We start from the raw sequence: 13,388 nt of genomic DNA, 5'->3' as shown, positions 1-13,388 counted from the left end.
GCGTCTTTTTAGAATATGCAGTCAGCAGAATTTCGGTACAGAAAAAGTGCTCTGTGAATAAGCTCACACGTTTTTTGTTTTTTGTTTTTTTTACTGTTATTTTCATTGCATTTCTTATTAGCAAGTCCATATGACCTAATCCACACTCATTTGCATATGTAGTTCATGAAAGCGCATTTCAAATCTCTAGTCATAAATACCATTTAAGACCCTCTCCCTCATCACAAGACAAAAACCCTGCAAATATTTATTAGAGAATATGAATGACGGTGTGCAGTTTTATGTTTCTCAAACAGCCCGAAGGCGTGGGGGAATTATAAATACCATCTTTACAGGCGATGGTGGCCTGATTAGGAATGCACAGTGGGTTCTGGGGGATTACTCGAATAATACCGCGCACTAAATATTCCATATTGATATTTGGCCTTGAATCAGATGCTGATTGGGTTTTTACTGTTTCTTACCGATACGTATCACGTGATAATGTGGTTGATAAATAGAGGGCATTCTTCCTGGTAATAGAATACTATCTGGCTGGCATGCTGATGAGAGGCTTTCCTGGATGAGGAATTCGTCACGTTTCCCTTGCTTCTTAATCCTGTCACATCGGGGGGGGGAGGCGAGGCTCACACACGGGGGAGGAGCAGTTAGCCAAGGCGGAAATGAGGGACAGGAAGTCTGGGGACCCTGGAACCGGTCCTGACGAGGCGCGGCACTGCAGCCGAGCTGTAAATAACTCCCCGTAATGGAAAAGTCATTAGCTTACCTTGGTCGTGATAGAGGTGATAGAATCCCCGCCCTTTGGAGTGTTTTTGAAAACTTAATGGAATCCCTTAACGACTTTGATATTTGAATGAGCCGAACGGTTTTCTTTGCGGGCGATTTCCTTCGCCACGCGGCGCCGGTTGCTGCGTTATGATATGGCTCCGCAGCCACAATTAGGTCATGGCTCAACAGACTTCGGGAGCGAACTGTGTCCATCGATCCGGCTTTTATCTGCACTGCTTTTTATCCTTTAAAGCCCCAAAACTTTGTCTCCTGCAGGGCAAAACTCAAATAAGCCTGTAATGGATGAAAAGGGGAAGCTTTGTTTTACCTATTTATTCAAATCGTTTCCAGTATTAGAACCTTTCACAGTGAAACATAAGCGTTGCTTATTTTTTTGTGTAGTTCCATTGACACTTTCGAGGTAGCTTTGAATTCAGCCATTTCACTCATAATTAAGTAGAGTCTTACCGCCAACTTAATGGGTTTGATGTAATAATGTAATATATATAATAGTTTTTTGCTTTTCTTGTTGATTTTGTCTTTATGAGCACTGCTGTTGGAGTCATTGATTTCTATTACCACTCTTTTTTTCAGCTGTTTAATTTTAATTATGTATGCAAAATATCAACAACTTTAATATGAGTTAATGAATTGCATTGGTCATAGACAAATTATATTTAGATATTCTCACAGTGCAAAGTGCAGTTGTTCCATTTGTGCATTATTAGGCAAATAAATCTTGAGTGATTTTCTTATCGTCTCCACAAGTTATATTAAAGAATGTAATACAACAGAAATCATTGCTATAGGTAAGAGCTACTTCTCTGGTATTCACTAGGCTTATCTGTTAAACAGCTTCTTGTAGATATTTTCAAATATTAGTACCAAGTATATTAGTACACATTTTAAATATTTATTGAAATATTATTTTTCATGTGAACTTCAAATTAATTTCAAGCACATCTCCAGTCCACAACATCAATATATGTGTTGATGCATATCTACAAAATGTTATCACTACAATCAGCATCAGTAATTCCTTTAAAAAGATTATTATTTAAACACATGGTATACTTTAAATGGATTCTATTAGGTTTATGCATTCCTTTCTTAATGAATTCTGGATGTTAATCCATTATTTATGCATTTTAAAGTTGGTTAGTGGTAATTCCCCATAGTTTCATTAAAAGACACAGAAAGATTAACTAAGCTAAAGAAAAAAAAATCAATTTCTAAAAGCATCCATTTGCACCATTTAACAAAACTTGTGGGCGGGGGTGAAGGAGATAACCAGTGCACTGGGGGCAGAGGCAGGGTGCTAGAGGATTCTGAGGTCGTATAACAAGATGGAGGCTGTTTGTTCAGATCTGTTTCACAGCACTGCGAGAGCCATTGTGTAGCGCGTGTTCTCAAAATGCAGTCAGGTTCACCGTCGGAGGGGGGATGGGGGGACAACCTGCCTGATTTAAAGCGCAGGCATACCTACCGAATGTCAAATGGGAATATAAAAGTTTTATATACAGATCTGGCTTACAGAACAGGAATGTTTAATTTAGAAGGGAGATGTCCAACGTGCTTCTGGTTTCTGCGCCACCACCACCCCCCTCCCCCACCCGTCAACCCCCCCACCTGCCCACCGCCGACCCCCCCCCCCCCACCTGGAGAAGCACTTAAGGGCAGAGGGGGCTGCACACAAGCACATTCTCACAGAGACATCCCCGGTTTCCTGCAGCTCAGATGTCCTGTCTTAATGCCGGTGTATCTAAAATCAGAGCCCTATATCATGTTCTATGGGAAATGCATCACCCCACCTCCTTCACCACAACCCCCCCCCCCACACACACACACACACCACCCCCCCCCCCTCCACCTCTTTATTGCTTCCTGGAATACACTCAATGATGAAATCAATGGCCTCTAAAAATATTTGGACCATCAAAATCAATGTGAGAGATCATCTACATGCTTTTGTGGAATGTATACACAAATAGCCCTTTGATTGTATCGATTCCTTTACCTTCTCAGACCTGTTGACTTGTGGGTAAAGTGATCACATGGCCTCCGTTGGGGACTTTGCGATGACGTCGCTGGCTCCACGGCCTGACCCACGGAAGTGTGCGGTTTACGGTTGAGTCTGAGGACATGTCTATGTTGGGGCTGCCAGGGACACAAAGTTGTGAGGACCATCCTTCCCAGCGAGCTCAAAAGCAATTCTACATTTTCAGTCATGTTTCAGACCTAAAAATTTATCAAAGGGCTATACGCTTGTGGATGACGGCAAGGTTCGATGTTACGTCTTGCTCATAGAAGTTTGTGTTGTGCATAAATTTAGTACTACACGGAGACTGTTTATCACGTTACATTATGTTGTTGTTTTCATATGCTGTACACTGTATAATTTATAACTCAGTGGCAAATCCCAAAAGGTTCTTTCTTTCTGATGACTGTCATCCACTACGACAATACATAGTACCGCAGGGGTTAGTCATGTTTCCTTTGAAAACGAGCATTTATTCAAGAATCCTGCTTTGATACGTATACATATTCTTGGACTTCATATGATATGAGTCATTTCAGTGCCTGGGGTGAGGCTGTCGCCCTGTGCTCAGCGTGGACGGTTGTCGCCCAGTCGGAGTTATCGGGCCTATCAGTAGGTGCCTCCCCGCCTTTTCTGTGATTGATCGACGCGCCTTTTGAAGTTACCGTCAGAACACGGCCGGGGCAGCGCGTCGGGCCGGCGGTGCGCGGTGGTCCTCAGGACACACGGGGACGAGCAGGACTTCAGTGAAGAAGACCTCCCACGCCCTCCATTAGCGGCAAACCGAGCCATTCTGCTTCAAAGGGCCGTGACCCGGGGGGGGGGGGACTCACGGAGGGCGGTGATTCACAGACAGCAGAGCCGTTGAGGGAGAGAGATGGCGCGGCGGAGGCCGGCTCTCCCAGACACACGGACCCACACGGCTCTCCCCGACACACTGACCCACACGGCTCTCCCAGACATACGGCTCTCCCAGACACACTGACCCACACGGCTCTCCCAGACACACTGATCCACACGGCTCTCCCAGACACACTGATCCACACGGCTCTCCCAGACACACGGCTCTCCCAGACACACTGACCCACACAGCTCTCCCAGACACACTGACCCACACGGCTCTCCCAGACACACTGACCCACACGGCTCTCCCAGACACACTGACCCACACGGCTCTCCCAGACACACTGACCCACACGGCTCTCCCAGACACACTGACCCACACGGCTCTCCCAGACACACGGCTCTCCCAGACACACTGACCCACACAGCTCTCCCAGACACACTGACCCACACGGCTCTCCCAGACACACTGACCCACACGGCTCTCCCAGACACACTGATCCACACGGCTCTCCCAGACACACGGCTCTCCCAGACACACTGACCCACACAGCTCTCCCAGACACACTGACCCACACGGCTCTCCCAGACACACTGACCCACACGGCTCTCCCAGACACACTGACCCACACAGCTCTCCCAGACACACTGACCCACACGGCTCTCCCAGACACACTGACCCACACGTGGTGAGGGCCGGCTCTCCCAGACACACTGACCCACACGGCTCTCCCAGACACACTGACCCACACGGCTCTCCCAGACACACTGACCCACCGGCTCTCCCAGACACACGGCTCTCCCAGACACGCTGACCCACACGTGGTGAGGGCCGGCTCTCCCAGACACACTGACCCACACGGCTCTCCCAGACACACTGACCCACACGGCTCTCCCAGACACACTGACCCACACGGCTCTCCCAGACACACTGACCCACACAGCTCTCCCAGACACACTGACCCACACGGCTCTCCCAGACACACTGACCCACACGTGGTGAGGGCCGGCTCTCCCAGACACACTGACCCACACGGCTCTCCCAGACACACTGACCCACACGCGGCCTCCCCTCGCCGACGCTGGCCCAAGGCTCACCGCCGTCCGCGTGAGTAAACGAAACAGCTCGGGGAAAACAAAATAAAGGAGCAGGAAACCTTGGCCTCGCCGTTCCTCCAGAAATGATAAACAGACAATTAGCCGGTCAACTCTCCCCACGCGGCAGGGAGCGGCCAGCCGAGCTCGGAGCGGCGTGCCGGAGGACGCTCGTACTAATCTCCCGCCTCCCTCCCGAGGCCCATCTGCAGTCACCGCACCGCCGCTCCCCGGCCCCCTCCATTATTTAGGATCCCTTCAAACGAGGCGGCTTATTCACAGTCAGGTTACGCGGGGAGGTGGAACGGAGCCCGGCCCGCTCGCCGGCCGCACGCAAGGAACTCTGTTTGGCGGCAGACGGCGACATCAAAAACAGCGTTTTCGCGGATTTATCTTCTTTAAAAAAAAACACACACAAAAACAAGACAAGGCGAGGCAGTGTAAAAAAAAAATAATAATAAAAAATACAAAAAAGAAAGGTTAGTGCAGTCCTCTGAACTGGCTTAAATGGTCTGTGAATCCTAATCGGTTTTGAGGGAATTGAGCTGTGGTTAGTTTTGAGAGTGATAGCGGGCAAACGTAAAGACGGACTGGAGGAACGGACTACACCGTCGCTCACGCGCACACGGTCAAACAGCGAGGCCGGTGTTTGTCTGCCTGGGCCCCCGTACGGTTATGTACACGGTGCAGGCCCCGGATGTGCCTTTTGATTTCCTCACTAGCGGTGCCATCAATAACCCGCGTCCAGCGGCCAATCGCGGCCCAGCCCTGATACGGATGCAGACCCACGCCCTGGGCAGCGGTGCACATGTGCGGGAACATTAACCGAAAGTGCCCTTTTAATAGCTGATTAACAGTTCACAGGGGATGGGAGAGGATTAAGCTGAGGATTAATAATATCAAGAACATTTGTGCAAGTAACCTTCCCTCTTCATGATTTAACGATTGATACAGTGCTCCGGGATAGCTAGAAATTTGAAAGATTCTTATTCCACCATAGCTGGATGACATATTAAGATTCATACTCCTGTATAGTACCATCGTTTAACACTTCCTATTCCAGAACGTTCTCTGAATGTTACGCTCTAAAAAACTATATATTTTTTTTTACTCTGACCTTGTAGTCTTTAACGGTGAGTGCTGCTGTTGCTAGGAGACCATAACATTTAGTGTCTCTAGTTGTTATAGAGTGTCATGATTGGGGGAGCTGTAAGGTTTATATTTGATATAAAATTCCCAAGTCAACACATAAGTCAACCCTAAAATATGAGGTGGTTCTACCGTTGCACGTTGGTCTGCATTCGTCTCTCAAAGAGCAGATGTCAGTATCGTAAATTCAGCTACTTTTTCTGACTTAAATCCAAACAACAACAACAACAACAACAACAACAACAAATCCTTGTGAAACAATGTTACCGTACAGCACATGTCAAGCTCCTGTTTTGTCAGCTATTGGCTTTCTCGGGATATCCTTCCCCCACAGTGTCATGTATTTTGAAATGAATCCATCGTGGAAACAAAGATAGTATGGCATTGAGTTAAAGGAAGGGGCCTTGAACCTGGAAGGGTGACAGCTATCCAGAACGGCCATTGTTGTTGCACCACTGATGTTCACATAAAGTATGAGGTGTCAGTCATCCGAGAAAATGTTATAGCATAGTAAAAACAAAACAGACAAAAAAACCCTCGAAACCGAACTGCAGATATCCCAGGTTGGGGTTACCCCTCCCTCCCTCCCTCCCTCCTTCCATATCAAGCAAAGCCTCCATCATGGATGCTCTGAGGAACGGCAGCAACAAGGCCGCTCTCGAGGAGAAACACATTTCACACTCCGCAATTCCAATCACGGGATGTGAGTTAGCGCGTGTTTATCATCAGCGCGTTGCTCGTGAGGACATGGGAAGACAGGTAAAATGGAGGAGGAGGGAGAAGGAGCCGGTGTGGAGACGCCTTGCTCAGTCATTTATGGATAATCACCTCAGAACTGTGCAAACACGAGAGGCGCGGATGACAGGTCTACTGCACGGGCCCCCTGGCACCCCTGAAATTACACAGTCCGCACAACTCAATCAAACTTTACTCTTAGCCAATTACGGTAAACAAAATCATCAACAAAGGAGAATGGCCTTGTGGAGTGTGAACAAAGTACGCAAGACAATTATCATATTAAGCTCTCGGCGGGAAGCCTTTCATTTCGTACCATTACTAAATCTTCAATTGGAGCTTGAAACGTAATTGATTCATGCTTCCCTCCTCTCGCAGTGTTAAAAAAAGGATTATTTTAACCGGCCCAACATATCAAGTCCTGGAGTACCCATTCAGCATATTTTCTTTCAGACGCTCACTTTCGACTTGCAATTATCATTTGCGGTTTCAAATGGGCTTTCATGTTATTGTGTGTTTCTCAAAGACTTTTAAGTAAACAGAGTGCCATTTCGCATTCTCTTGCTCCGTTCTCTATGATAATTTCATTCATTTCGGAATGCGAATTCTACATGTTCTAGTGTTTATGGCTTAATAATCCTTTAAATTCAGCTGTTGTGACTAAATTATCAACTTATTTCAAGGACCAGTTACTGGCGTCATCTGAAAGTGATGGAACTCAGTGACAACAGAGCCGCTGAACTTCAACTGTTGTGACATACTGCAACAGTCCAAATTAGCTGCACAGGCCTGCAGGCTTTCATAGTAACTAACACAGACTAAATCCGATACATTACAGAGTTGTGTAAAATAATCAGTCAGAAATGAGCAGAGCCTAATCAGAAGTAAACAGACCCCCGTGCCCTCCCAGCGAGCTATGGGTGTTGCGGTTTCCCTGCGAATAAACAAACCGCAGAACATCAAAGGAATTTCGCATTTTAATTGTAACTGCTTTTATGTATTATGTAGTTTGTTTATTATATTTAGATGCGATAGATAAAAATAACTGAGCTCCAAAGGTTACATGAAATACTGGCAATTAGGAGCATTCTTGTGCAATTACTTTTTTGTTTTTAGAAATATGCCTCTTTCCTTATGGTTGTACATTTTATAATACATCTTGTCGACACGGTACACTTCTTATCCGATTTAATTGCCTCTGTGGAATAATATGGAGGCTCTTGCCTTTATCTGCAGTGCATTCAAAATAGAAGTCGAATGCAGGAGGAACATGCATATTTTTATATTAATCAATGGCTTGAGCAGAAAGACACCTAGAGATATTTGATTGCATCAGCATTCTTGAAAATAACATTTAAAGTAAATTTAATAAACAATGTTTACAGTTTAATACATCACAGAAAGAAAAGCAAACATAAAAATGACATATTGTATCATTTTTATATCAAGTAAGTGGCATGCAGTTCAGGTGCCCTTTTGAGGCTTGCTGTGTTTTTATATTTAGTTTATTAAAACACATTCAAGTATACTATAACTATGTTAATTAAAATGTCTTTGCTTTTTCATTGGCCCCTAAAATACTTTGTATAGTGTGCTTACAGTATTAATAGTATTACTATACTATTGATATTTATAGATATTAAGATATTTCTAAGAATAAGGGTATGGGAAAATAATTGCGCAAGAATGAGCCTTTTAAATTTAGCACCTCCTCTTTTCTCGGAAGTTTAAACAGGAACCTATAATAATAGAAATGATGGAAACATCTATAACAGAAATGATGATGGGAAAGATAAGTGATCACAAATGAAGAGTTGTGAGATTGGTAAACCATAAAAAATGTGAAACTTTATTCCCTAAAGGAAATTAAGGTAAATACAGTGAAATACAATGCTGATATCTCAAAAAACTAAATATATATTTACATCAAATACATATTCCCAACAACAGCACATGTTGCTAAAGACGAAGATCTCCATCGTGCCCCTAGTTATGCTCAGATTGATGAGAGGAGGGACAGTTTGGAGGTGGTGTTATGATGGTTGTTGTTTGAGGGCGGCCTGTAGCGTAGTGGTTAAGGTAAATGACTGGGGTCGGTGGTTCTAATCCCGGTGTAGCCACAATAAGATCCGCACAGCCGTTGGGCCCTTGAGCAAGGCCCTTAACCCTGCATTGCTCCAGGGGAGGATTGTCTCCTGCGCAGTCTAATCAACTGTACGTCGCTCTGGATAAGAGCGTCTGCCAATAATGTAATGTAATGTAATGAGAGGGACGTATAGCTTGTGTAGTTGTACCACTGTGCTGACACACCAGTTTCAGTCCCTCTGGAATGATCCCACATCCTAAACATAATCAGCCTCCAGGCAATGACTATTTCAAGTATGTTTACACAATTACTATTAATTGCAATGACAATGTGACCAGCGCTTTCTTTTTAATGCAGTGGGAGCTTCAGTGGGAGCTTTTTTGGTCAGTGCTCATCATTAGCTTAGTTTCTCAGTGTCCAGCGATAGCACAGCCAGCCTGGAATGCAAAATTACATTTAGAGGGATGCTGCGGTTGTGATTTGTGATCCAACTGAAAATTAATGGCGGTATGTCTCATCTGCACCCAACATGATTTAGATGCAGGCTTGTATACCGGTATATGTTTGCCTCGAGTGTACAACGTGTACGGAGGGAGTACATGAATCATGCAATATACGTCGCGCAACAAAGTAATAGTTTTCAGCATGCTAAATGTCATTGCCTTTCATATAATCTCAGCCACACTATACGGGAAATATGACTTTGGCTGGGAAAAAAGCTGACAGGAAGGCAGGAGGAATCTGATCGGCAGTGTTTACAGTTAGAATACTTGCCGCTATGGATCGGAGCGGTGTGAGATAAGATGCCAGACAGTGCCACTGGGTGACGTTTCCTTTCCGCGTGATTTTAGGATGAAAGTTTTTACCAAAGTGTTTAAAGAGTTTAGCTCTTGATATGTATCTTTGTCTGTGGAACAGTGAAATATATCAGCAAATTTGGCACATTCTTCCCAAATTTCTTATCATACTCACTTTTTTCATGTTGAGATCTCCTTAATTCCTTACCCAGAGTAGTAAACCTTAGTACTATTCTTGAAATCCGTCCAAGAATATTGTGGTGTTAATTTTTTACACTTATAATTAATTGAATTCAATAGTTATAAGGAATAAATGTGAAGGCTGCCCTGATAATGAAGTGAGAACATACAAATATATATATATATATTTTTTCATATATTTTTTAGGCCTTTTTCAGCTTTATTGGACAGTATACAGTATAGAGAGACAGGAAGAATGGGAGCGAGAGAGAGGGGAAGACATGCGACAAATGTCAGACGGTCGGATTCGAACCACCGACGTCGCGTCTCGCAATGAGCATGTGGTCAGTGCTCTACAGGTTGCGTTATGTTAGAGCAGGATTGTCCAAACGTATCCAAAAAGGCCGGTGCGTGAGCAGGTTTGTTCTTCATCCCAGCACTCCGAGACCTGTTTTAACTAGTCTTCAGTCAAGGTCTGTATTAGTAGAACGAGGTGTCTTAGTGCTGGGGTCAGAACCTGCACCTACACCGACCCTTTTCAGATCAGATTGGACACCCCAGTGCTAGAGGAAATGTAATATTGCTTGCCTTGCATAACTAGCTAGTACTTTGCTCTCAGAGCTCCACAGATATATTTGCTCACACCAGGGTTTCCCAACTGTACAGCTTATCAACGGCGAATTCCCCGAGAGCGTAAAGGTCGCACGTCACCTGCGAGGCGACGCAGCGACCACCTTCCCAGAGCTTCCCGTATCCTCTTAGCCGAGGCTAGCAGCCATAGCCCTTTCAGCTCCGCCGACGCCAGCGCCGGGCTTGTGTTCCCATGGAGATACCTGGCACTCGGGGGGGAAGGAGAGCCCGTCGCCTCCTGTCTATCCCCGGCTCCAAGCTGCTCTCCAAGTGCTGCCTTCTACCTGATGAGCCTCCCCCCCGAGCCCCCAATGAGCCAAATTATTTTTAATGGATCTTTATAAAACCATCTGTATCACCACAGCTGCACACTGGAAGGCTATCGACAAAATGATTACCACCGCAGGACTCAGAAATTGGTCTAAAATGTGTAATGATTTTGCTTGCTCTATAACAAGTCTTTTTTTATTTCTTTACTTTTGCTGAATCTGGACTACATCGAATGTTTTTTGGTACCTAATCAGAGCTTGTGGTCCCCGTGACCGCTGTATTTGAGCAGAGAATAGCATTTCTGGCCGGAATGAGTACGCCTCTCAGCCTGGCATTTTGTATTCTAATGTGCTTTGTGTGAAATACCATGGAAATGTGTTTCACGGCCTGGCCAGGAGTGGGCCGGCCATGACAAATAAAGGTTAATTATGAAAGTTAATTCAAAGTGATCGCTGCAATAATTCATCTGATAGCCCATTCAGATTCCATAGCGGTCTGCATTCCTCCTTTCAAACCTGAATTCTGGTCCGCACCAGGGATCAGCGACTCTATTATTCTCAATCCTCCATACGCCACTGTGCCATCCGTACCATAACGCAGACTTACTGTTGCTCATATACCATATCTGCTCAAATTCAATTTTCTACAACCTTTTGCACCAGGATTAAAAATTATCTTTAAATAAATTGGATATGTTTAAAGATCATGGTAAGGTTATGTTGTTGTTGTTTTTTTCTTCCCAGGGACAACCCCCAGGTGCCCTTTAAGTGTGCAATTTATAAAAGACAGCGATTGTCCTTGCATGGTTGGCAGATAGTTTAAAGAAATTGAATGAGATCAAATTTAATGCAACATGCTTTGGGGTGGCCATTTTAGTGCTTGATTACTGTGTCAGTGGGCTGGATGTCTTCATTTGCGGCTGCTGTAAACCTCATTCATCACAGAAAAAGAACGGGAATAAAACCATGGCAAAGACTGTACAAGAACTTGCGGTTTGTTTACATTTAGATTTGTATTTAATGTCACTGCACATCTCCTTCCTCGCACAATTTGGTACTAAACTAGCTCTTAAGAGGATTTTTCTGCATAAATAGATGTGCATAATATGTCTTGTTTGAATATCTGCTGTTCTTTGCATTTTGTCTATGCATACTCATGCATTGCAGAAACTAGCACGCCATGTTAGTTTGTAGATTAGGGAATAAATGAGAGGACTAAGTAAAGGTCTTCCTTTTCAAATATATGCATTTTAATTGTTTCATTAACATTTCTATTAGACCAGACTTGAAGTTGGAAAAGAGCAGTGCCATAAATGGCACAATAACTTATCAGACTTGAAATTACAGAATTCAGTTGTCAGAAGTTGCCGCAGTATCTTCATTTGAGTGGTATATTTTTAACCTTCAACATTTCTCGCTGCAGCCTATCCAGCGGGGGTAGGGCTTTTGCACGACAGCATAAAGAACATCACTTAGCCATTGTGTGTGTTCTTCCCCTGCAGGTAGCAGAGGGACGGCCATTTGGCAGCAAGCTGGCGATTGGTCGAGCGGGTCACGTGACTTCACGCTTGCTGTCAGCAGCGTCTGTCCCTGAACTGCCGGGCGACCGAAAGGTGAAGGGGATTGAGAGTAGCCAGGAAGGAGATGTCACGGGACTAAGAACAGGGTCCTCTCCCTTAGAAGAGCTTAATGAATTGCATGTCCCATTTATGGTCCATTAGTCGGAGTAAGTGCACAGTGTGCAGTGTAAGTGCACAGTGTGCAGTGTAACTTAAACCATGCCTCAAGGAGAAAAAGGAAGATGACGGCCCAGCAGATTAATGCGCAAAACCACAGCCAGCGCATGTTCAATTTCACCACGCCAAGCTATTCTGATGTGTACGTGTCGCACCGACTGGTATTTTCAAGTCCAGCTTATAGTAGGCCAGATGATCTCACTAAGAATTGTATACAAATGATAGGGATAAAAACCCAATTCCCCCTTTGAGAAACATCAGGCAACTAATGTTCCACTCCACAATTCAGGTATTGAAATGTACTATGGATAACAAACTTGGTGCTCAAATATCATTAAAATATCATTAAATACAATATGAAATATCATTAAAATACAATGTACAGAATAGGATTTTCTCCCTCCAGTACTCTTTCAGTACGCCGGTCATTTCCGATGTTGGGTGAGTGGAGCTCAATCAGAGCTTCATTGTTATCCTTGAATGTTCTTTTTTTTAATAAAGGAGAGAGGGCCAGTCTACCCTCCTTTTGTGCGCTGGCTTTATTCAGACAGGTAGAAAGCGGAGAGGGTAAGAGCCAGAGAGCGAAGCGCGGCTTAGAGAGTGCCCGCCAAAGGATCGATCTCCCCAGGAAGCGCATCAGCCCCAGAGTCTGTCTCTCCTGCTGCCTCTCCTCATCCACCAGGGCCAGAGGGACAGCTTTTCAGGTAGAACAGACTTTTTTTTATCTTTTCTTTTTTTTTTTTTAAACCCATTACGGACGACTCTGTTGTAAGTGATGTCACCGTTTTATTTATTTATTTATTTATTTATTTATTTATTTATTGTATTTTTTTTTTCTGGTGTTTGTTCATTCTTTTACTTTAAAGATAGTTACAGGCATAATGAAAATTTTGAGGAGCGGGTGATGAGGGCTAATTAGTCATTAGATGGGAGTTTTGAGTCCCAAATGACAGTTACCTGCTTTACAAGGTCATTTGATTAAAGAACCTCCCAATAATGAGAAGACAGTCAGGCATGATTAATTTGCTTCTATATACTATATCATTCCATCAGTACATGCTG

The 13,388-nt window shown here is 44.4% G+C and overlaps 1 protein-coding gene across 1 annotated transcript in view; it reads left to right on the top strand.

Moving 5' to 3' along the window:
• ppargc1a (peroxisome proliferator-activated receptor gamma, coactivator 1 alpha) overlaps positions 1-12,565 on the top strand; it is a 63,648-nt gene extending 51,083 nt beyond the window's left edge. The window contains exon 14 of the mRNA XM_061251483.1: positions 12,093-12,565. Coding sequence (XP_061107467.1) covers positions 12,093-12,096 — 4 coding nt within the window. The 3' untranslated portion in view covers positions 12,097-12,565. The remainder of the gene's footprint in view (positions 1-12,092) is intronic.
• The last annotated feature ends 823 nt before the right edge of the window (positions 12,566-13,388 follow it).

This window comes from Conger conger, chromosome 8 (assembly GCF_963514075.1).
Source record: "Conger conger chromosome 8, fConCon1.1, whole genome shotgun sequence".
NCBI classification, from domain to species: domain Eukaryota; kingdom Metazoa; phylum Chordata; class Actinopteri; order Anguilliformes; family Congridae; genus Conger; species Conger conger.
This window is presented reverse-complemented; position numbering and strand designations above follow the sequence as displayed.